General features: G+C 34.7%; 1 protein-coding gene and 1 long non-coding RNA gene across 2 annotated transcripts in view; one reads left to right on the top strand and one right to left on the bottom strand.

The window, feature by feature from the left end:
• Positions 1–118: 118 nt before the first annotated feature.
• LOC131800899 (uncharacterized) overlaps positions 119–24,210 on the bottom strand; it is a 78,256-nt gene continuing 54,164 nt past the window's right edge. Inside the window, exon 2 of the long non-coding RNA XR_009341621.1 lies at positions 119–284. This is a non-coding gene — a long non-coding RNA (uncharacterized LOC131800899). The remainder of the gene's footprint in view (positions 285–24,210) is intronic.
• LOC131800898 (uncharacterized) lies at positions 350–2,383 on the top strand. The gene is made up of 5 exons (XM_059118767.1): positions 350–1,296; positions 1,368–1,489; positions 1,547–1,687; positions 1,747–1,959; positions 2,031–2,383. Exons 1-5 carry the CDS (start codon positions 1,110–1,112, stop codon positions 2,310–2,312), a joined length of 945 nt encoding a protein of 314 aa, XP_058974750.1. The 5' UTR covers positions 350–1,109; the 3' UTR covers positions 2,313–2,383.

The raw sequence follows: 24,210 nt of genomic DNA, 5'->3' as shown, positions 1-24,210 counted from the left end.
ATGACACCTAGTGCCACACACGACGACTTAGAGGTGTGATTATTTGTACACGAGTTCGTTTTAATAATTCCCATTTCTGCCAGCTGCATCCATAGATAAATGAAACACAATTAAGATATTGGAATTTATAATTAAAGTGAATTTATTAAAAGAAAACAGCAACTGTCAAACTATATAAAACACTTAAACTAAAATTTCGTTAACACAACAATAATACTAAATTTTATTTTACAAAGAAGGTAATAAAGTATTAAAATCAATAAAACAGGTTTCCTTTCCAACTTCTGCAAAAAGAAAAATTGATTAATTATTGATATTTAAATTAACCCTTGCAACGCTATAAAATATTTACTTATCTGCCTGTCATAAACCATAAAATCAAAAAATTCCGTGTCGACTGGCCTTTAATTGTGACCTGAAGAGCGACTACAAAATCAGTTTTTGCGCCATTGCAACCCCAATTTTTTTTCAAAAATTTCCAGGATATACAGGGCGAAATGAAAAAACTTCACCTTCAGACTGCTGTCATTTCCAAGCCACTCGTCCGACATATGTTAAAATTATTCCAGTGGCAGCTCATTGTACACTGAGGGAAAAATCCCGTTGCGAAATCAAGCACGTATGTTGTCATTTTCGCAACGACCCGTTGTTATATTTTTCAACAACGGCTGTTGGTGAATTGTGCACGAACGTGCTCAAATTGACACCGAGACGTGGTCAACTTTCGGTACCAACAACAGCCGTGCTTAATTTGTCCACCGATGTGCTCAAAATGACAACTTTGCGTTTTTAATATTGGTAATTGCAGCCGATTACACACGAGTAAAAAATGACAACGGTGGTGCATGATTCACACACTGTCGTTGTCAATATGACACCGGTCGTGTATGAATTATGCACCACCACCTGCATAATGATGCACCACCGTTGTTACTTTGTACACCGACGTGCATGAATCGTACACGATCGTTGCCATTTTAGCAACTACCGTGTATGAATCATGCACCACCGTTGTCATTTTTTTACTCGTGTGCAATCGGCTGCATATTTACCATTTTTTCCGTGTTATTGAAAGAGAAAGGACGCATTGTGCAAAAAATTTATTGAAAATGAATAATAATTCGCAAGATCCTCAAAATATCATTGGTGAGTTGTTAGAAATCGATGGCAATATTGTTGTGGTTCGCGATACAAACCATTGCAGCAGTCAAGATGCGGAAAACAATGAGGACGATTATATGTTAAGGGAGTTCTTAAAAGGAATAAATATGGAGTCGCTTTTTGAACAATTAAAAGGTAAGTAAATAAAATGAATTTTTCAGTTAATCAGTGTAATTAACAAAGAATTTTCTTTTTTGTTCTTTTAGCATCACATGTAACATTTCGCAGTTTGCAGTACTTGAAAAAAGAAGATTTAAAGGAAGCAGTGCCACCATTGGGACTGCGAGTTGAATTCAGAGAAAAGCTCTTTGCTTGGAAAAAACGAAAGGTACGTATTATTTGTTTTACAGTGTTGAACTCAGTATTAATATTGTCATAACAATAGCTCGGGATTGATGACGAAACTATGTCAGTTCCATCTAAAATAGGTGAATGGTGGAAACGCAACGAGACACCTGCAAGTACTCCTGGTACTCCCGACACTACAGGTTCGAACTGCTCAAAAGCCAAAGGAATTTTGTCAGAGGTAAGGTAAGAGTAATATTTGTGTAAGCATAGTTAATGTAGTTTTTTTATTTAATATAGGATCTAACGGAATTGTTAACACATACCTCGAAGGGGAAACTGGCGCTTGAATGTAGTAGCGTTAATAAGAAATTAAGTGACGAGCAAAGAGATGATATAATTAATATAATTATTGAAGATATTTTAACCAACAATGTTACTCTTTACACTCAAGACTATATGCGCATATTGGATGAAATTTGTTCCGTTTTTCCTCTTGAAAACGAAATGAGGGTAAGATTAACAATATAAACAACGTATCTGATTATGTAGTTTCTTAACTTATAATATGTCTTTATTTTTAGGATTATTATTACATTTCAAGAAAAGGAAAGAACAACGCAAGCGGAAAACTTTATGCCAAGTATAGAAACAAGAAGTCCAAAAGAATAAAGCTTTTGATTTCCGAGCCTAGCACAAGCAAAGCAGCAACTCACACATCTCCTAATTTTTGTAACAAAGATGTTCCAGAAATTGATGAATCAGTTGAAAATTCATTGAAAGCTTCCTTACTAAGAGAATGTAATGATTGGGGATCGATCTGCGAAAATGGAAAAGATCTTTTAACATACGGCAAAGAGATATAAAAAATTTAAGTAGCCATACATTTCTCCTAGAATGGCCGAAGTTGTCCGATGCAAGAGCTTCAGAATTGGTAAGTAGCCATGAGCTATTTATTTGTATATGGATACTAATGTTTCGTTTTAGGTCAACATTGATTTCGATATTATGTATCCACAGAAAGGCAATCTTCTACTTTCTAAATGGGACCAATTTAAGAAAAAAATTTACAATTATTATGGGAAAAATATTCATAACGAACATTGCAAACAACTCTTCGCAAATGTTTTGACGGCAAGCAGCATAGGTAAATTTTAATTCCTGATTTATCATAAACATTAAAAGTAATATTTATTTTATATTTCGGTTGCAGATGCTCAAGATTATATATACGCAATACTGTTGAATTCAGTTTTACCATCACCTGCTAGGTTTAAATGTGGAAACGGTAAATTACGAAAAAAAGTAACAATAGTCGATTCGCAGGAAAGTTTCGTACTGCGACTACCGACAATTAACGATTATAAAAGGCAAATTGATACTGTCACTGAAAAGTATTACAATGCTGGATTAACTATACAGCCATTTATAATTGTGGAGGGTTTGTCCGATTTCAATATAAAAGGTTTTTATGTTTTTTTTAACCACAATTTGTTAAAATTTCAATCGTTCCTCGAATGTTTAGATACATGTTTTAAAATTTTTCATGCACTTTCTTTAAAATATCCAAATGCCTGCCAAATTCCATGGATTTTTATCCAAAAATATTTTTATGAAATTAATACTGTATATGATATAAAATCAGTTAATTTGACTTCACTTATTAATTTCTGCAACAATATTTAAAGTTCGATTCAAAATGTATATTTGCTTTCGTTGCCGTAAGCATTTTGATAAGGCAAATCTTTTAATAGCTCATTTGAAAACAGACCATTTAATGTCAACTAAATTTTTAAAAGTACAATGCGTTCAGGACAACTGTAAGCAAACATTTACAAAATTTACGTCATTCAGAATTCATTTAGAAAAACTTCACAAGAATCACACAAAAGCTCCACCAATGGCTAAAGCCATTAATGTGCCAGTTGAAATGTCATCATCAAATGAAAATGATTACACAAACAGTGAAACTGTTATTAACAACAATACAATAGAAAAGGATTTAGATGTTATGAAAAAGAAAACCTTATATCTGTCTTTACAATTACATGGTCAAAGCTATATGCCTAGAAATCATGTTATAGAAATACAACATTCTGTTTCAATTCTGCTTTCATCCATTTCAAGTACAATTGAAAAATATATAACTGATCATCCAAATTATGAAGACTTAAGGTACTTACTAAACTTTTGTAAAAATCCTTTCGAAGAAACTAGAACGGAATATAGACTTTTAAAAATTTAAAAGAACTAAACTTTTATGATGATCCAAAGGTTTATGTAATTAGCAATCAAGTCTCGGAAATTGTTATCAGCGGAAATCCCAGTTTAGGTCCAAAGTTATCCAATATTTATATAATGCCACTGAAATTCATGATAAGTGCCCTTTTTAAAATTCCAAATCTCTTAGATTTGACATTAGAAAACTCCAAAAAATTCCTAAATTCACCTGTTTTACAAAATTTTACAAACGGTGAGTTATATAAAACTAAATTATTAAAATATCAGTACAATTTAGTTATTCCCTATGTCCTTTACATGGATGATTTTCAAATTAATAATCCTCTTGGAACCCATACATTTTCCATATGTGGTTGTTATATTAGCTTTCCTTCAATGCCACAGCACTTGTTGTCAAAACTTGATTATATATTAACTGCTGCGTTTATACCATCAAAGGATTTAAAAGAACGTGGAAATGAAGTTTCATTTCACAATCTTGTAGAGGAGTTAAAAATTCTAGAAGAAGGGGTTGAAATTTGTGTTCAACAAAGTGTTCAGAAGGTGCATTTTATTTTAGGTGTAATTATTGGAGATAATTTAGCAGTTAATAGTATTTTAGGCTACGTGCAATCATTTAACTCTAAAAGATTTTGCCGGGTATGTAGAAGAAAAAAGTCCCAAATGCAATCCGACGCAATTCAGCATTTAGATGGTTTAAGAAACCAAGAGAATTACAACTCAGATGTATTGGAAAATAATTTTCAAGAAACAGGTATTAAAAACAAGTGTATCTTCGAATCTTTACCAAATTTTAACGTCACTGAAAATTTTTGTTTTGATATTATGCATGACATTTTCGAGGGCATTTGTGTCTACGATATGTCTAATGTAATTCTCGGGCTGATTCAAGAAAATATTGTTACGTTAGATTGTATTAACAGCAGAAAATCTTTATTCCAATTTGGAGAAATTGAAGTGGGAAATAAATCTGGACCACTAGATTTATGTAGATTGAAAAACTATAACTTAAAAATGACAGCTAGTGAAACTATGTGTTTTACTCATTTTTTACCTTTTATGGTAGGTGATTTAATTCCTTTCTCCAACGATCACTGGAAAGTGTTTATAATATTATTACAAATAATCGATTTACTTTTAAGACCAAGTTATATAGGAGACGATTTAATAAAATTGGAAGAATTAATTAGAGATCACCATTCACTTTATATAACATTATACGGTTCGTTAAAACCGAAACACCACTTTCTTGTCCACTATCCCACTGCTATCCGAAAATGTGGTCCCCTTAAATATCTCTGGAGCATGAGATTCGAAGCTAAACACAAGGAAGCAAAAGCCTATTTAGGAAATACTACATCAAGAGTAAATCCCTGTCGTTCATTATCTATTAAGTCTGGATTGAAATTTTCCAATTTTTTATTAAAACACGAAGATAACTTAGAACCAAATGTTATCATTAATACGCATACCATCGAAGATTTGGCAAAAGAGGAATATTGTTACAAAAAACGTAAGCCAGTTTTAAATTACCAAAATTGCAAAGTGTCTGATGACATTTTTTTTAAGGGAACTAGGTATAAAAAAAACTATTATTTAGCAACAAATAATGCCGCAATTGAACTTTTCAAAATTAAACATTTAATAATTGAAAATGAAAATGTTTACATTTTATGTAACCAAGTAAAAGTTAAAAACTTTGATTATCATTTACAATCGTATGAAGTTGGTTCTCTGAATGAGGATACAATTTTTTTAATACCAATTTTAGATTTTATTACTTACCCATTTCACTTATATCCTATGAATAATGGAAAAGTTTATTTCAGATTTAAGTTAATTTAATTTGTTTCTATACATTGAATATATGTAATTCGAATTGTTTTGTTAAATCAAATATGTATTTATATTGAATTTATGTAATTGGTTTCGTTAAATAAAATACTTTTCAAAAAATTTCGTTTCTTCTACTAAGGGTATAAAATGGAAAAGGAACGGATATCAAAAAATGACCACCATTGATTTCAATCTGACAACGGGCGTTGACAATCCGACAACGGAGCGTTGACAATCTGACAACGAAGCGTTGACGATCTGACAACGAAGCGTTGACAATCTGACAACGGGGCGTGCTCGAAATGACCACGTATGTGCTCATTTCATGCACATCTGTTGTTGAAATCGTTGCCAAAATCTCGGTGTCAAAATGACAACGGCGTGCTCATTTTGACACCAAACGTGGTTGATACACTATCATACACGGATGTGGTCATTTCATACACGGATGTTGTCATTTTTTCTCTGGGTGTACTGTTTACAAGCGTACAAAAGCATTTTGGTGAGCTTTTTTTCAGAAAAAAAGTTATTCCTGATGGAATTCAAGCGCGATAGTGTGATTTCTTTATTTTTTTTTTCTGGAAAATCGTTAGAGCACTCCAGCATTTAAATGTGAATAAATCGTTTGTGTCTCGTACCATCGCTCGTTACCATGATACTGGTAGCGTAGCACGACGTCAAAGAAGTGTACGGAAGAAAACAGCAACATGGTTCGTAAAGTAACGAAACGACTTGATCGAAACTCACAATGGTCGCAGTGGCCAAAAAATGGCTCGTGAGCTGAAAATATCGCAATATTCCATTCAGCAAATATTGAAAAATGAGTTCGGGGTAAAGCCATTGAAATTCCAAAAAGTGCAAGAACTTACACCGCAACAGAAAGAAAATAGACTCAAAAGAGCTAAAGAGTTGCTTCGCTTGTTCGAAATTGCTGAACTAAATTTGGCTTTTTTGCGATGAGAAAACATTCGTTGTCCAGCCGTTTATAAACAAGCAAAATGCCGAATAGGTCAACTGAAAATGTGCACCTCCGGTTGGCCACCAGAACCCAAGCGCCGGCAATGGTGATGGTGTCGGCCGCCATGGTCGATTGTCGTTCTCCGCTCGTATTAACGACCGTGGCATCAGAAAAAATGCGAAAATATTTTGGAGGGCAGGCAAACTTTTTGGCCGCTGACCTTGTATATTCCAACAAGACTCAACACCATCGCATTCACCACGCGCCACCCAAGAATGGTTACAAAATGAGGTTTCCCGCTTTATTTCCAGCGCACAATTGCCACCAAAATCTCCGGATACCAATCTGTTGGACCATTGCGTCTTGAGTATTTTGGAAAGCAAGGTAGGCACTAAAAAATATCAAAGTGTCGATCACCTCAAGCAAGCTCTTCGCCAGGAATGGGTCAGAATAACTAAATAAATAATAATAAATAAAGAGCAACATTCTGGCAGCGTGTGAAGGTTTCAGTGGCCGTTTGAGGGTCATAATTCGTGCCAAAGGTGACCAATTCGAACAAATCTAAATTTATTCTAAAATTTGATGCTATTTCTAAAAGTTTTTGTTTTCATTCAATAAAATTGAAGAAAAAATGTAAAGATTATGGCGTTTTACTTTGTTGCAGTTTACAATCTATATGTACGAGAAATTGATGGACGCTGGACTGATTTCGACAATTCTCACCAATTCGGAATGACCTCTTGCCAAATAAGAATAAAATCTAAGAAAATCGCACAAATATATGCCAATATAAAAGTGAATATTTTTTGTTTTGTTAAAATTCTTATCGCATGCGATTGTTTCATATTTGACTTTCAATTTTGATTCGTATATTCTTTAATATTTGTACACCCTGCAACACTATGTGTTGTGGGTATTATATTCAGGTCACAAATATCGGCCGATTCTAACAAAATTGTGTATGGATGATTTGAACACTAACATTAACCTACACGGCAAATGTTGCCGAATTTAACTTCTATCTATTATTTTTGTACTTGTTACCCATGGTACAATGAAGAGAAGGTAGGTCAACTTTGAAAAAATTGCAAGTATAGAGGTCTACCTGTTTGGCTTGTAATGTCAGAATTAGTATCAAAACAATAAAAAATCAAACAACTTGTTGCATTTATTTTGAATAAATAATTGAAAAACGCGATAACTGAATGAAAGGTTAGAACTTCTTTTCAAAATCATGTACTATATATCTCTAAAGGATTATTTCGCTACAAAAACTCTAGATTTTGTCGATGCATACGTTGAAATAAACATTTTGAAAATACCAGAATTTGAATATTTTCTGAACAATTTTTTTGTTATTGAAAAGAAAACACATACATAAACAAATAAAGATGACATATTAAGCCAAGAAAATAAAAAAATTGAAATCATATGGTAGTTCTGCCCTACCTTGAATTCATTGTACCATGTTGTTACCTTTCCATCAAAAGGTAGTAAGGAATCGCAATGTGTCACACACATGACGAAATTGTTGATGACAGCTATGAAAAAAGTTATCCACTTCACGTGCGAAGTCCAATTTTCAGCTATAGGGGATGTAATTTTGTCCACAGAGATTTCAGAAGTCAAGAAACTTTCTTCATAGCTTCTTTTTTGATAAATGACACAACTTATGATAGATGACAACTTGTTACTGCCGTTGGCGGCAACGTAACCATACATGTATGGGAACAAAATCTGCAGCTCACACATACATAGAATGTTCTTAACACAAAAATGTTATAAAAGGCAACAAGGTGTCATGTTCTGTATGTTTTGGAAGGATGTTTTTGAAAAATTAAATTTATTTTCTTTATAATTTCTTGCCTGGCAAGAAAATAAATCAAATAATTAGTCATAGTTTTGCTTAATTTTTCGACCAGTGACCACAAGAAGTCAAAGGCTTACAACAAATGTTACCCAAAGGTCTCATAATCATTGCATAGCATGTCTTACCTAACCGAAAGCCTCCTTATTCTTCCACATTTTATTTGGGCGGATAAGTGGTGACCTTAAATATTTCCTCTAATTTAAATATATTTTTTGGTTATTTTATTTTGCATCCCTTTCCCCCAAAGACATACTTTGTCACTTTTGTCCTTGCCGTTGTTTGGTGTGTTGGCCATATAATAAAAATTTATACACTATAATTTATAGTTTCCAAGTGTGTTGAAATGGCAGAGGATGGCAACAAATCTTGTCGTGTGATAATAATGTTAAATTATTTCTTTTTAGTTTGGTTTGGAACAGGGTGAAGGGCGAGGGTTTGAATTTCTAACATTTTCATGCAACTGTATATTCATAACTCTTAAGGGGCTATTTTTGCCTTAATTTACGTATCTTAAGACTTATTAGAGTTTATCCTTGCTTATGTGTATGCTTGTATGTTTATGTCTTTGTTTGCATGGATGTCCCCATAGTTGATAATTTATATATTTGTAGAGTCATTCTTGTAATCAACCCCTTTTGTGGACCTCAATAGTTTCTTAGGCTATTGTTGTTTTTGTTGCTGTTGCTAATGTTCTGCCCTTCTTGTGAATTCCAGCATGAAAAACTTTTTATCGAAAGTTTGGCAAAAAGAACACAAACTTTTTCTGTTCTTTAGTTTGTCTTCATATGGAAACTATTTCCATGAAAGGGGTTCGACTAGTATACCTTAATAGTGTGTAATATCTCCCCAGAGGTAAAACATTTACAAGTTTCATGCTGTATGAAAACTATGTAAGAAGTGAAAGGAATTTCACTAGTAAACTTTTAATGAAGAAATATTTAAATCTGTAGATCCTTTAAGAACCAAAATTGATTGGAAATTGTTCGTGATGAAATGTTCATAATTGTAAAATGTTTGAAACAAGATTAGTAATTTTAAGAATATATCAATTGAAAACAAGTTAAAAAGTAGTAAGTTCGGCCGGGCCGAACTTTGAATACCCTCCACCATTTGGAACGAATTTGGGAATTTTCAGAAAATAAAATCATTAAAACATTCTGTTAAAATTTTAAAAATACCAAATATAGCCGTTATATTGAGGTGTATACGATATGGGCCTACATAGGCATTGTTTGTCATAACCCATTACCATATTCAAATTCGAAACTTGAAATAAACGGTGAATTATGTTGCTAAAATCATCAAAATATCATATATAGGGAGGTACCGTTATATCGGAGCTGTGCGAAGACCTGGACCTGCATAGACAATTTTCTGTCACAGGATGTAGCATCCATTACGAACTTCAAATACTACACCTCAAACGATTTCTGTGGGTATTGTTCCTAAAATCGTCAAAATACTGAATATAGGGTATAGGTGTATATAATATATAATATAGGTGTACTGATATATGAGCCTATACGAAGACCTGAACCAGCATAGACAATTTTCTGTGTTAGGGTGTAGTATCCAATTCGAACTTCAAATACCAAATTTGAAACAATTCCGGTGAATAATGTCGCTAAAATCATCAAAATACCGAATATAGGGGGGTACCGTTATATGGGGGCTATACGAAGACGTGGACCTGCACAGACAATTTTCTGTCTTAGGGTGTAGTATCCAATTCGAGCTTTAAATACCAAATTTGAAACAATTCCGGTGAATAATGTCGCTAAATTCATTAAAATACCGAATATCTGGAGGTACCGTTATATGGAGGCTATATGAAGACGTGGACTTGCACAGACAATTTTCTGTCTTAGGGTGTAGTATCCATTTCGAACTTTAAATACCAAATTTGAAATAATTCCGGTGAATAATGTCGCTAAAATCATTAAAATAGCGAATATCGGGAGGTACCATTATATGGGGGCTATATGAAAACGTGGACCTACATGGCCCATTTGCATACTTAACCTGCCTACTGGAAAACTAAACATGTCTGCAAAATTTTAGCCATCTATCTCAATTCATTCGAAAGATAGAGTGATTACAACAGGCAGACGGATAGACATACGTACATCGCTAAATCGACTTAGAATTTTTTTTTTATAACCTCCATAGTATGGTGGAGGGTATAAAAAAATGTTGGAACTATATTAACTGTAATTTTTGTACCCTCCATCATGGGATTGTTTATATCACCACGTGAGATCAATCTCTCCCAAAATGCGTAAGTTGTGGAAGTTGCGTTTTCTTTATTTTTTGAGGGGTGCTGATTTGCTCACAATGAATCCAAAATATTAACCTCCGGCTGATTTATTGAGGTCGAAACATTCAAAATACCAAATATCTGGAGGTATCGTTATATGGGGCCTAAACCAAAAATATTGAGTCGTTTTTCGAGAAGATTTACACATAGAGAATCCGAAATATCAAATTATAACTGATATGACTGTGAGTAGGGGCAGAAATCTATAAAATACCGACAACGAGAAGGCACCGATGACCGATATTTCAATTTTATGTTGTTCATTTGCAAAAATGCGCGTTACAGGTCCAAGTATTACCTACAATGCGCATTTTTCTGATAATGTATTCATGTCATTAAGACTCCGAAAGTGTATCGTCTTTTCGGCTGAGAAATGAAGCAAGGACACAGAAAATCTGTCGCAGCCGTCATTTGCTACTAATGACAAAAAGTGAATAGATATTAAACAAGAAAGCAAAGGTAAAGTAAGCGGGACTGACCATTATACCCTAGAACACTATAATATTTTGGAAGCCCCTTAGGTTCAAATTTATAGTAATCCAAATGCAAGATCTCTGCCCCGTGTCTAATTCTCTCCTCATGCAAAATTCCGTGTCATTTGGTTTTCAATTGTGACTTGTACAGGTACCTGTGAGGTAAAAAAACTACAACAAAGTTAAACACCATAATTGTTATATATATATGTTTTTTTTTTAATTTTATTGAATGAAAGAAATGTCGGAAATATCATCAAATTTTAGAACAAGTTTAGATTTGTTCAAATTGGTCACCTTTGGCACGAATTAGGGCCTTCGGCCAATGGCCAATGAAACCATCACACGCTGCCCGAATGTTGTTCTGCGGTTTTCTGGCCCATTCCCGGCGAAGCACTTGCTTGAGGTGATCGACACTTTGGTATTTTTTATTGCCAACCGTGATTTCCAAACTACTCCAGACACAATAGTCCTACGCATTGGTATCCGGAGATTTTGGTGGCCATTGTGCGCTGGAAATGAAGCGAGGAATCTCATTTTGTAACCATTCTTGGATGGCGCGTGCTGAGTGCGATGGTGCTGAGTCCTGTTGGAATATCCAAGGTCTGCGGCCAAATTGTTCGCGTGCCCAAGGCTTTAATACACCCTCCAGAATATTTTCGCGATAATATTCGGCATTTATTCTGATGCCACGGTCGATTAATACGAGCGGAGAGCGACCATCGGCTGTTATAGCGGCCCACACCATCAACATGCCCGGGGCTTGAGTTCCGGTGGCCAACCGAAGGTGCACTTATTCAAGTAAATACGGTCGTTTAGTTTGTTTACAAACTGCTGGACAACGAATATTTTCTCATCGGAAAAAACCAACACATTTAAATGCTGGAGTGCTCTAACGATAGCCGCTTGTGGTTTTCCATCCAACTATAAAGAAATCACACTATCACGTTTGAATTCCATCATGAAAAACTTTTTTTCTGGAAAATTCTCACCAAAATACTTTTGTACGCTTGTAAACAATATAATGAGCTGTCACTGGAATAATGTTAATAGCTGTCGGACGAGTGGCTTGGAAATTACAGCAGTTTGAAGTTGGTTGCAGTTTTTTCATCTCACCCTTTAGATATATTGAAATATGCGAAGTTTATAAATCAGATGATAATTTCTCCTTTTATGAGAGACATAATAATTCAAAATTTTGAAATATTTTTAAAAATATTAGGATTTTCAAAATTTGAACAAAATTGGATCATCCCTGTTCCCTGTTCTATGAGTTAAATTATTTTCTATAAAAATTTTGAACTTGCGTGTGTGGGAGGTACCAGAAGGAATGGACCGATATTGTGAATATCCGAAATAGGTCTATGTTTGATAATAATATTAAGATGTACCAAGATTAGAGCAAATCGAATATTCCCTTCGACAGTTATCGTTCGCATCAGCCAGGACTTGGCGACCACTTTTGTGACCCATTTTATACCTAAAATGCACGGACTCCAAAGAATCTTAATTAGAAAATTAAAAAACAATATATACTTGATCCCTCTACTTAGGCTACCTTGCGATATGAATATTCAAAACGCCGAGACAAGTGTCTTCTATTCTTAGCTTCACCTTCACAATCTGTTGGATTTTATTTGTAATTATTTTTATACCCTCCACCATACTATGGAGGATATATTAACTTTGTCATTCCGTTTGTAACTCCTCGAAATACTCATGTCAGACCCAACAAAGTATATATATTCTTGATCATCGTAAAATTCTGAGTCGATTTAGGGAAATCCGTCTGTCTGTCTGTCCGTCTGTCTGTTGTAATCACGCTATCTTTCGAATGAATTGAGATAGCTGGCACACGTGTTTATTTTTCCAGTAGGCAGGTTAAGTTCGTAAATGGGCCATGTAGGTCCACGTTTTCATATAGCCCCCATATAACGGTACCTCCCGATATTCGGTACTTTGATGATTTTAGCGACATTATTCATCATAGTTGTTTTAAATTACGTATTTAGAGTTCGTTATGAGAACTACAATCTGAGACAGAAAATTGTCTATGTAGGTCCAGGTCTTCGTATAGGTACCATATATCAGTACCTCCTTATATTCGGTATTTTGACGATTTAAGGTACAATACCCATCGAAATTGTTTGAGATGTGGTATTTGAAGTTCGTAATGGATGCTACAGCCTGTGACAGATAATTGTCTATGCAGGTGCAGGTCTTCGCACAGCTCCGATATAACGGTATATGCGATATTTTGACGAATTTAGCTACATTATTCACTGTTTATTTCAAGTTTCGAGTTTGAATATGATAATGGCTTATGACAAACAATGCCTATGTAGGTCCACGTCGTATAGACCCCAATAGACGGCTATATTTGGTATTTTTAAAATTTTAACAGAATTTTTTAAGAATTTTATTTTTTGAGAATTTTTAAATTCGTTCCAAAAGGTGGAGGGTATTCAAAGTTCGACCCGGCCGAACTTACTGCTTTTTAACTTGTTTTCTTTAATAGCGTAATTGTTTTAATAGGTCCACGATTTCGTATATAACTCAATCTCCCGATACTAGGTAATTTTAAATAATTATGTCTTTGCTATATATTTTAGTTTGTAAGGACCATTTTCCATGTATCTTTGTTTAATACTAATACTTTTTCTTAAAGAATAACTAAAAAGTCAATGAGAGGGATATATTTACTTTGAAGAGTAACAGTCATTTAAAAATATTAATTCAACTCTGACGTCAGCAAATTAGAAACGTCTCACGCCTAGAAACAAAACGAAATAAAAACATCTTGAAAAGGGTTCAATCACTGTTGTATTTTTTTTTCGCTTTTAGTAAAACCCACTTCTATTCTTACAACCCTACAGATTGTCCATGTTGTTAAAAGATTACTCCCTAAAGGGGGTAAAAAGTGAAAAATCATTTCACTAATGAGCAATGAAAACAACGTGTTGTCTAAACAAAATTAATGTTGCAGTGGTGTTACCGCATCTGGACTCGGTCGTCTGATAGTGGCAACGTTTTGGATAAGTAACAGCCTCTTTGAGGGAATGTTCTTCGTCACTTTTCGTTTTTTAAAGAAAGGATTATCGTGGAAATAACACCCAATTGCCGTCAGGTTAAATTAGCCATTTACATAATGAAGGTATGTAACAATCACTCTTACCAGATTTTTTTTCCTATCTTCTTGCCCACGCGAAAAGTTTTTGAAACGTTTTTTTTCTCATTTTAGAAGTTTTATTTGGTTTTAATTTTGCTTTCTTTTTTTCCTAGTAAAGGATGCTGTTTGGGGAGAGGGATGATGTTTGATGGCCGCACGTGGTTCCTTTGAAAAGGGGTTGAATTATTTCCTATTGAAGTCATTTAAGGAAGTAATAACAGCAAAGATCTTCCTTTTTTGAAAATTTTCCCAAGATTTTCATTTCACAGCTTGTTAATTTTTTTCGGCCATTTTTTAACATTTTTTTTTCCAGTTTTAAATAGCAAACGTCAATACAAAAAACAGTTTTAATCCTCATTTCTGAAATGATGGGATGGGATACAAAGTGGCAGTAGCAGCGAAAGAACAATTTCACCATTATGACCTTAATAAAGGGTTGGTGTCTGATTTTTGTCAGGTTGTTGTTTCCATCACTTGCAAAGATTTTTGACGCGTCACTTTGTAATTTCGCCCATTTGGCGGGCATCAGAAAAAGTTTTAAAAGTAATTTATTTTTAAGGTTTTTTTTCCTTGGTTCACTTAAAAAAAGTGAATTTTTGATGATAAACGCCAGAGATTTGGTAGCTGAAGTCTTTCTTGCAGTCTGTCTGCCTTAGAGATAACCATATCGAATTAAATTTAATTGTAAATGACAGCATTTGTTGGCATTTTGTCTGCATTTTTAAACGGATAATGATCCTTAAAAGGATTAGAGTTTTAGAATTTTAGTCAAGAGCGAAGAGGCAAAAAGATAAATTCAATACATTTTCCACCTAATTTAAGAGTTTGATGAGATTTAATTTTTTTTTTCAAAGAGCTCAAGTATATCTCAGTCTTTGAAAGAAGAATATTATCAGCGCAGTTCTATGCATATAATTGTAATAATTCTCATTTTGAGTAGATTTTTAAACAATCTACGGGTGAGATGAGAAAAATGCAACCAACTTCAGACTTCTGTAATTTCTAAGCCATTCGTCCAACGGCTGTTAAAATTGTTCCAGTGACAGCTCATTATATTGTTTACTAGCGTACAAAAGCATTTTGGTAAGAATTTTCCCGAAAAAAAAAGTTATTCGTGATGGAATTCGAGCGTGATTTCTTTATATTTGGCTGGAAAACCACAAGTGGCTATAGTTGGAACACTCCAGAATTTAAATGTGAATAAATCTTTTGTGTCTCGTACCATCGCTCATTACCATGATACTGGTAGGAAGTGGACAGAAGCAACATCAGCAGAAATCGAAAAGTAAAGAAGCGACTTGATCGAAACACGCATCGCAGTGGCCGAAAAATGGCTCGTGAGCTAAACATTTCGCAATGTTCCATTCGGCAAATATTGAAAAATGAGCTCGGGGTAAGGCCATTAAATTCCAAAATGTGCAAGAACTTACACCGGAACAGAAAGAATATAGTCTCAAAAAAGCTAAAGAGTTGCTTCGCTTCTCCGAAAGTGGTGAACTGCCAAATTTGGTTTTCTCCGATAAGAAAACATTCGTTGTCCAGCAGTTTGTAAAAAAAAAAAACAGAATGATCGTGTTTACTTTCAAAAGAGGTCAGCTGAAAATATGCACCTTGATGGTGTGGGCCGCCATAACAGCCGATGGTCGTTCTCCGCTCGTATTAATCGACCGTTGCATCAGAATAAACACGAATATTATCGCGAAAATATTCTGGAGGGTGTATTAAAGACTTGGGCACGCAAACATTTTGACCGCAGACCTTGGACATTCCAGCAGAACTCAGCATCCCCCACCCAAGAGAAAATGCAGTTCCTCGCTTCGTTTCCAGAGCACAATGGCCACCAAAATCTACGGATACAAATCCGTTGGACTATTGTGTTTGCAGTATTTTGTAAATCAAGGTTGGTACTAAAAAATACCAAAGTGTCACCTCTAGCAACCGCTTCGCCGGGAATGGGTCAAAATACCGCAGAACAACATTCGGGAAGCGTGTGACAATTTCATTGGCAGTTTGAGGGCCATAATTCGTGCCAAAGGTGACCAATTCGAACAAATCTAAACTTTTTCTAAAATTGGATGCTATTTCCGAGATTTTTTGCTTTCATTAAAAAAAATAAATAAATAAATAAAAATAAAAAATGTAAAAATTATGGCGTTTGACTTTGTCGCAGTTTTTTTATTTTACTCGGAACTGCAAAAATATTATATGCGAATGTTATTGTTTTTGTAAACAACACTTTAGAACAAATTATAAATAAAACCTAAAGAACAACGAAATGTTTTCTAATTTTTTTTTTGCTTCTATTTAGTCATATAGACTTTTTAAAGCCTGAAGCAAACAGTTTATCAAACGCAAAGCTTGTTTGAAACTTCCCCATCACCAGCAAATAATTAGCTTACTTATGAACAACAAAAAGCATAAATAAATAACACCAGTAAGAAGAAAAATGTTCAGCTATTCCAAATCAATTTACTTGTTGTTAAACTAAATTACGTGGAAAGAAGTTTGTTGAAATGTATTTTCACACTCTTTCCATTTGGCTTTCGCCGTCTCTAAAGAATAACACCAAGAATTACGCTTTAATTTTTCATTTACTTTATGGAATGCTATCACATATCCCCCACACGTTTCGACAAACAACGCTTCGTAGAGCTACAATAACTTATCGACCATATGCTGCTGTTCACTGGTCAATATTATCTAATTGCCTTTTCGACATTCATTTAATCCCTATTAGTCTTTCACCTTTTTTGCTTCTTTTCAATGTGTGATGCCACCTTTTGCCGGAGCAACGAAATGAAGACGTGTTAGTTAAGATGGTGGTAGTGGTGTTATGGAACTCCTGTACATTTATGTAACATATCGACGAAGGATATTTTCGTCCTCGAACACATGTAACACACTTAGACTCAAATAGCAATCATGCTTATCCTTCAGAGAAAACATTCCACTTACACTTGTTTCTCTGCCATGATTTACCCTTATTAGGTTTTGATTCTTGACCAGTGTTTTGATGCAGCTTTTTTCGTTGTTTTAGTTTACAGTAAGTTATATAAGATTGTTATTTGTTAAGTTATATAGAATTGTTAACCCACTATGGAGTAGATTCCGAAGGAATGATATAAATATTGCGACGTTTCAGGTTCGGACTACGTTGATTACTTCCTTCACTTTATATGAGATATGTGATAATTCTTTAGAAAACGTTAAAATGTGCCAGAGGTACCAGACGTAGTCGACGGAATTATTCAATTTTCAAACTTCAACTAACGCAGATAAAATATTGGTATGGACAAAATTACAATTAAATCCAATTTTTTTATTCAATTTTATGCGAAATCACAAATCCCATATTCATCTCAGGTTTCTAATTGAGAAAAAATATTTAAATACAGGGTGGGATGAAGAAACTGCAACCAACTTCAGACTGCTGTCATTTCTATGCCACTCGTCCGACAGCTGTTAAAATTAGTCCAGTGACAGCTGTTTAAAGGCGTATAAAAACATTTTGGTGAGAATTTTGCAGAAAAAAGTTATTCGTGATCGAATTCAAGCTTTAGTACGATTTCTTTATTTGTGGCTGGAAAACCACAAGTAACTATCTTTAGAGCACTCCAGAATTTAAAAGTGAATAAATCTTTTGTGTGTCGTAACATCGCTCGTTACCGTGGTGCTGGTAGCGTAGCCCGACGTCAAGGAAGTGGACGGAAGAAAACAGCAACATCGGCAGAAATAGTTAGAAAGTAAAGAAGCGATTTGATCGACCCGCATCACAGTGGCCGAAAAATGGCCCGTAAGCTGAACATATCCCAATATTCCATTCGGCAAATATTGAAAAATGAGCAAGAACTAACACCGCAACAGAAAGAAAATAGACTCAAAAGAGCTAAAGAGTTGCTTCGCTTGGCCGAAAGTGGTGAACTGCCGAATTTGGTTTTCTTCGATGAGAAAACATTCGTTGTCCAGCAGTTTGTAAACAAACTAAATGATCGTTCTTACTTGCAAAGAGGTCAGCTGAAAATGTGCACCTTCGGTTGGCCACCAGAACTCAAGCGCAGGCCATTCAAAGTTTGACCCTTTATAGGGAAGTATCGGAAGGAAAGCACCGATATGTTTTATCCTCTCACCAGACCTTTGAATAATAAAAATATTGTGATATGTGCAATTGGAAGACAATCTGACAAAAAAAAATCAAAATGTTGACCCTTTGTAGCGGAGATACTTGATGGAGTGGATCGACATTGTCCTTTTTCGCATCTGATCTAGCACTGATGCAAATATTAGGATTTGCAAAGTTGGAGCAAAATCGAATTATCCTTTCTTTCTGTGGAGTTAAATATAAAAAAATTGGAACTCCTGTGGGGAAATGTACCAAAAGGATTAGACCGATATTGCCCATCTCCCAACTCGATCTTTGCGTATCAAATGATATATACCATATGGCTGAGGGTATAAAAACGGGGTTTAGCAACTCCAAAGAATTCAAGCTCACTTCTGACCTTGCACTGATGCAGATATAAGGATTTACAACGTTGGAGCGGATTATCCTTTCCCTTTTTGAGAAGTAAATTTGTTTGAAATTTTCGAACTCTTGTGGGATGATTACGGAAAGGAGTAGACCGATATTGCCCATCTCCCAACTCGATCCGTATATAATGATACGTACCAAATGATATATACCCTCTCTAGCCATATGGCTGAGGGTATAAAAACGGGGTTTAGCAACTCCAAAGAATTCAAGTTCACTTCTGACCTAGCACTGATACAGATATAAGTATTTGCAACGTTGGAGCAAAATCGGATTATTGTTTCCCTTTCTGTGCAGTAATTTTTTTTGAATATTTCGAACTCTTGTGGGATAGGTACCAAAAGGAGTAGACCGATATTGCCAATCTCCCAACTCGATCTTTGACCGTATCAAATGATATATACTCTCTCTAGCCATATGGCTGAGGGTATAAAAACGGGGTTTAGCAACTCCAAAGAATTCAAGCTCACTTCTGACCTAGCACTGATGCAGATATAAGGATTTGCAACGTTGGAGCAAAATCGGATTATTCTTTCCCTCTCTAGCCATATGGCTGAAGGTATAAAATCGGGATTTATCAACTCCAAAGATCCAAGCTCAGATACTGGCAAAAATTATTAAAAATTTGGTTGTTAGCAATTAGAATTTTAGATCTTCCGAATTCTAGGTTTTTTCCATGACACGTCATTCAGTCTCTCACTCATTCTAAAAATGTTAAATCCATTTGAACATTAACTAAATATAATCCTCCTTTATTTCTAAGTCTGTTTTTTGTTAAATATGCACCCCTATTCACTTATTCCAATATTACTTGAATACATCTCCTCAAATGCACTGTAATTAAATAGTTATTGCCATATAACATCGTTCGATGGTATTTCCTCCCACTGGCGTGACTGTTGTTTTAACTTTTTGTGTTATTTGGTAAGAAAACATTGTTTTAGCAACACTTAATATTGGGTGAATCTCTTTTCACCTACCATCTCCCTCTCCCCTTACAATCGATCGAATCATTGCCAACAACAAATTCATTCTACCATTACTTAACCTGATATGGAAGCTCGAAGACATGCACACAAACACACATGGATTGGACATTCCATTTGGACACTTTCAATGAAGATGAAAATGATGAAAAAGTTTCACGTGTACACTAAGATAAATTTGTTTTCTACTTCGTTTTAGTTGTTGTTTTTTGTTCTACTTCTCCCATATCGATACGTAAAGGTAGGGTGGTGTATCAATGAACATGCTTTCTTTTTGGGGGGTAGGGAAACCAATTGGTCATCTGTTGTGTAACAGTTGTTGATGGCCTTATAATTTTTCAAATACGCTGAAGTACACATGAGCACACACATGTACACACACAGTTTACCTACATCAACAGCCCACACATCCCTGTTCAGATACACATATCGTTTTTTCTTCCTCTTCTTTAATATTGCAGTCAGTTTATTTGTGATATGCTCAAAGGAGGCATGTGTGTATGTGCCTTGTATTTCGAAACATATTTGAGATGTGATGTATTTTTAATCTTCGACAATTGCTGTTTGGGGAATTGGCTTTAGTAGAGAAAAATGGAGTATCTTAAAGTTGTATTGTTATTTGATTTAAGTACTTCACAGAGCACACATTTTCTTAAATAACAATATTTTGTAAAAAAAATTATTTCATTGTAAGTATCATGTATTTTTATAATGGGAATTGAAACGTGAATTTATCACATCTGGTGATAATCCTTTGATGTTCTGAAGAGAACGTGATAAATCATTGAATTTAAATTTTCTTTGATGTTAGTTATTTTTTTGGATTTCCGTAGATAATCACTGCTATATAGGAAGATATGTGATATGTGAAGTTAAAGTGATATACACGTCTGGCATTCCTGGTCACAACAATATTCATATTCGACATGTACAACATGGATAATATTAAAAGCAATAAGGAAAGGTCAAAAGTCGGGCGAGCCGACTTTATAAAAATTTACAAAACTATGCGTATTTAGTAGACCTTCCGTAACAAAAAAAATTATATTGGGAAGTTATATGAAGTACATCATACAAACTATGAACCAAAATCATTGTTGTATAGTGGATGATATGGAGGGCTCACTGCTATACCGAACCAAGTCATGAAAAATAAAAAATGCCGAAACTAGTGCCAATGTCCCCGCATATGGCAACTCTGTTTACTCTGTAAAGCACAATGTCAAAAAGTGTTTCGTTCCAAAGATAACGTTAAAAAACCTAAGTCCACGACTGTCATTTTCGTTTTTATTCAAAGCAAAAATGAACCAAGTCAGTGTGTTTCACTTTGAATCAGCGTATATATAGATATCAGCAATGATTCAATGTCGATTTAGTGATGTCCATCCGTCTGTCTGTCCATCTGTGGAAATCACTTTAGCTTCCGAGGCGTTTGTAGTAGGTTAATAAAATTTACTCAGATGTGTGTTTGGTCTACAGGGCTTTTGGTATTGGAAATGATCGGTATTTTGATGACTTTAATGACATTATTCACCAATTTTTTTCATATTTCGTATTCGGTATTATGATGTTTTTGCGATATTATTTACCGGATTTTTTCAAGTTTCCTATTTGAATATTGTAATGGACTATGACAAAACTTGGCTGTGCAGGTCCACATTTTCGTATATACCCCCATATTACGATAACTCTCTATATTCGGTATTTTTATGATTTTTAAAAGTATTCTTTAATATCCAAATCCTTTCCAAATGGTAGAGGGTATTCAAAGCTCGGCCCGACCGAACTTACTGTTTTTTTATTTGATATACTTTTTCCTAATACACATTAAATATTAGTATGGGCACAATGACAAGAAAATCGTACATTATTCCATATTCATCTCATGTTTCTGGTTGAGAGAAATATTTAGATATAGCAAGTTGTAAAGAATCATCGACTTGTTTCGCAAGTTATGACAGATAAAGGCATTGAAAATTGTGACCCCTTGTGGGTGATGTACCGGAAGGGGTTCGCAGATATATTCCATCTTCACAACAAATATTGTGTTAGCGAAAATGTTTGTATGTGTGAAATCTAAAGGGAGTAGGATGATTATTTCGTTTTCTTTCTGTTTTGTTTTTCAAAATCTTGAACCCTGTGTGGGAAGGTACCAGAAGAAATGGTGCGATCTCTACCATCTTTATAACAGATCTTGTGTTGAAGGAAATTTTGAAATGTACCCAATCTGAATGAAATCGAATAATATCGCGTCTTATGAGCTTCATAGATATTCAAAATGTTGACCCTTTGTGGGGATGATACCAGAGGTAGTGGAGCGATATATTCCATATTCACAGCAAAGCGTGGGTTAATAAAAATATTCTGATCTGTGTAATTTGAACACAATCGGAAAATTTTTTCACATTTTATAAGAGTTATAATTATTTAAAAATTTTACCCTTTGTGGGGGAGGTACTTGTTGGAATGGACCACTGGAGCACTGACCGGATAAGGATAACTTTCGAATATGTGATGAACTTAACATGAAAATAAAATTCTATGAAGACGAAAATACAAATTTAATTTGGCAAAAGGAACTTCACTTAAAAGCAGCACAGCTAGCTCGAGACTCACTGAATACAGAAGTGCCATCTGATGAGCACTATTTCTGTACTTTCGACATTCAAAAAGCATTGCCTTTTCCAAAGCTATCAACATCAGTTGCTTATTACAAGCGGAACATCAACTATATTTAGTCATAAAATGAACAATTTATTTATTTTTTTGACTTGGTTCGCTTTAGCTGTAAAACCTTCAAATTTTATTCAGAGCAATAACGAACCAAAGCAGGTTTTTTGTTTTTGAATATTTTTTTAGTAATATATTTAAATTATTTTTCTTTTAACTTTATATCATTAGTTAATTTTGAATATAGACTTTTACATTTTCTTTTGGTAGACTAAAATATTGCTTCCAGAAATTAATTGCAGTACATTTACTTTACCTCTAAATATCTTGGAATTATGTTTTTATGACTTAGTTCGGTATAGCTGTGAGCCCTTCATATGACTTCGATAGGGATTATATTAAAAAATATTTATTGGACCAATATATATACAGGACCGAGTTTCATCAAATGGTAAAATTAGGTTGAATATAAAAAAATCTATTCAATTCGGGCTCATATTACATATGTATATGGTGAGCAATAAACGTAAAATCGAATGAAGATGTATATCGAAGTTATACACAAAATCATTACCGATCTCGATAAATTTTGGCAGAGGTATTCTTCAGCAGTATCTGATGCCCGGTATTAAATATCATTGTTGTGGAGTGCATATTACGCATGTGAGGGACTTTAACACTAAATCGGATGCAACATTTATGTGGGAGCTATAGCTATATCTGAACCGATTTTCACCAAAACTCGAAGCACTTGCTTTTAGGCTGAATTCCGTCGGAAGTGCCAAAATTCGGTCCATTTGGGCTTATATTTGCCATTTGGTGCACAAAAAATCAGAAATCGGATAAATTTATATAGGGTGAGATAAAAAACTGCAATGAAGTCAAACGCCAATAATTTTTACATTTTTTTAATTTTAATGAATGAAAGCAAAAAATGTCGGAAACAGCATCAAATTTTAGAATAAGTTTAGATTTGTTCGAATTGGTCACATTTGGCACGAATTATGGCCTTCAAACGGCCAATGAAACCGTCACACGCTGTCCGAATGTTGCTCTGTGGTATTTTGGCCCATTCCCGGCGAAGCGCTTGTTTGAGGTGATTGACACATTGGTATTTTTTAGTGACAACCTTGCTTTCCAAAATACTCCAGACACAATAGTCCAACGGATTGGTATCCGCAGATTTTGGTGGCCATTGTGCGCTGGAAATGAATCGAGGAACCTCATTTTGTAACCATTCTTGGGTGGCGCGTGCTGATTGCGATTGTGCTGAGTCCTGTTGAAATGTACAAGGTCTGCGGGCTTTAATACACCCTCCTGAATATTTTCGCGATAATATTCGGCATTTATTCTGATGCCACGGTGGATTAATACAAGCGGAGAGCAACCATAGGCTGTTATGGCGGCCCATACCATCACCATGGCCGGCGCTTAAGTTATGGTGGCCAACAGAAGGTGCACATTTTTTGCTGACCTCTTTGACAAGTAATCGTGTTTACTTGCCAAAGTTCTTATCATCCGAGAAAACCAAATTCGGTAGTTCACCACTTTCGGCCAATCGAAACAACTCTTTTGTGTCTATTTTCTTCCTGTTGCGGTGTAAGTTCTTGCACTTTTTGAAATTTTAATGGCTTTACCCGGAGCTCATTTCTCAATATTTGCCAAATGGAATATTCCAATATGTTCAGCTCACGAGCCATTTTTCGGCCACTGAGA

This window comes from Musca domestica, unplaced genomic scaffold (assembly GCF_030504385.1).
Source record: "Musca domestica strain aabys unplaced genomic scaffold, Musca_domestica.polishedcontigs.V.1.1 130, whole genome shotgun sequence".
Taxonomy (NCBI): Eukaryota; Metazoa; Arthropoda; class Insecta; order Diptera; family Muscidae; genus Musca; species Musca domestica.
The sequence above is the reverse complement of the archived record's forward strand: the minus strand, read 5'-3'. Positions and strand labels throughout refer to the sequence as shown.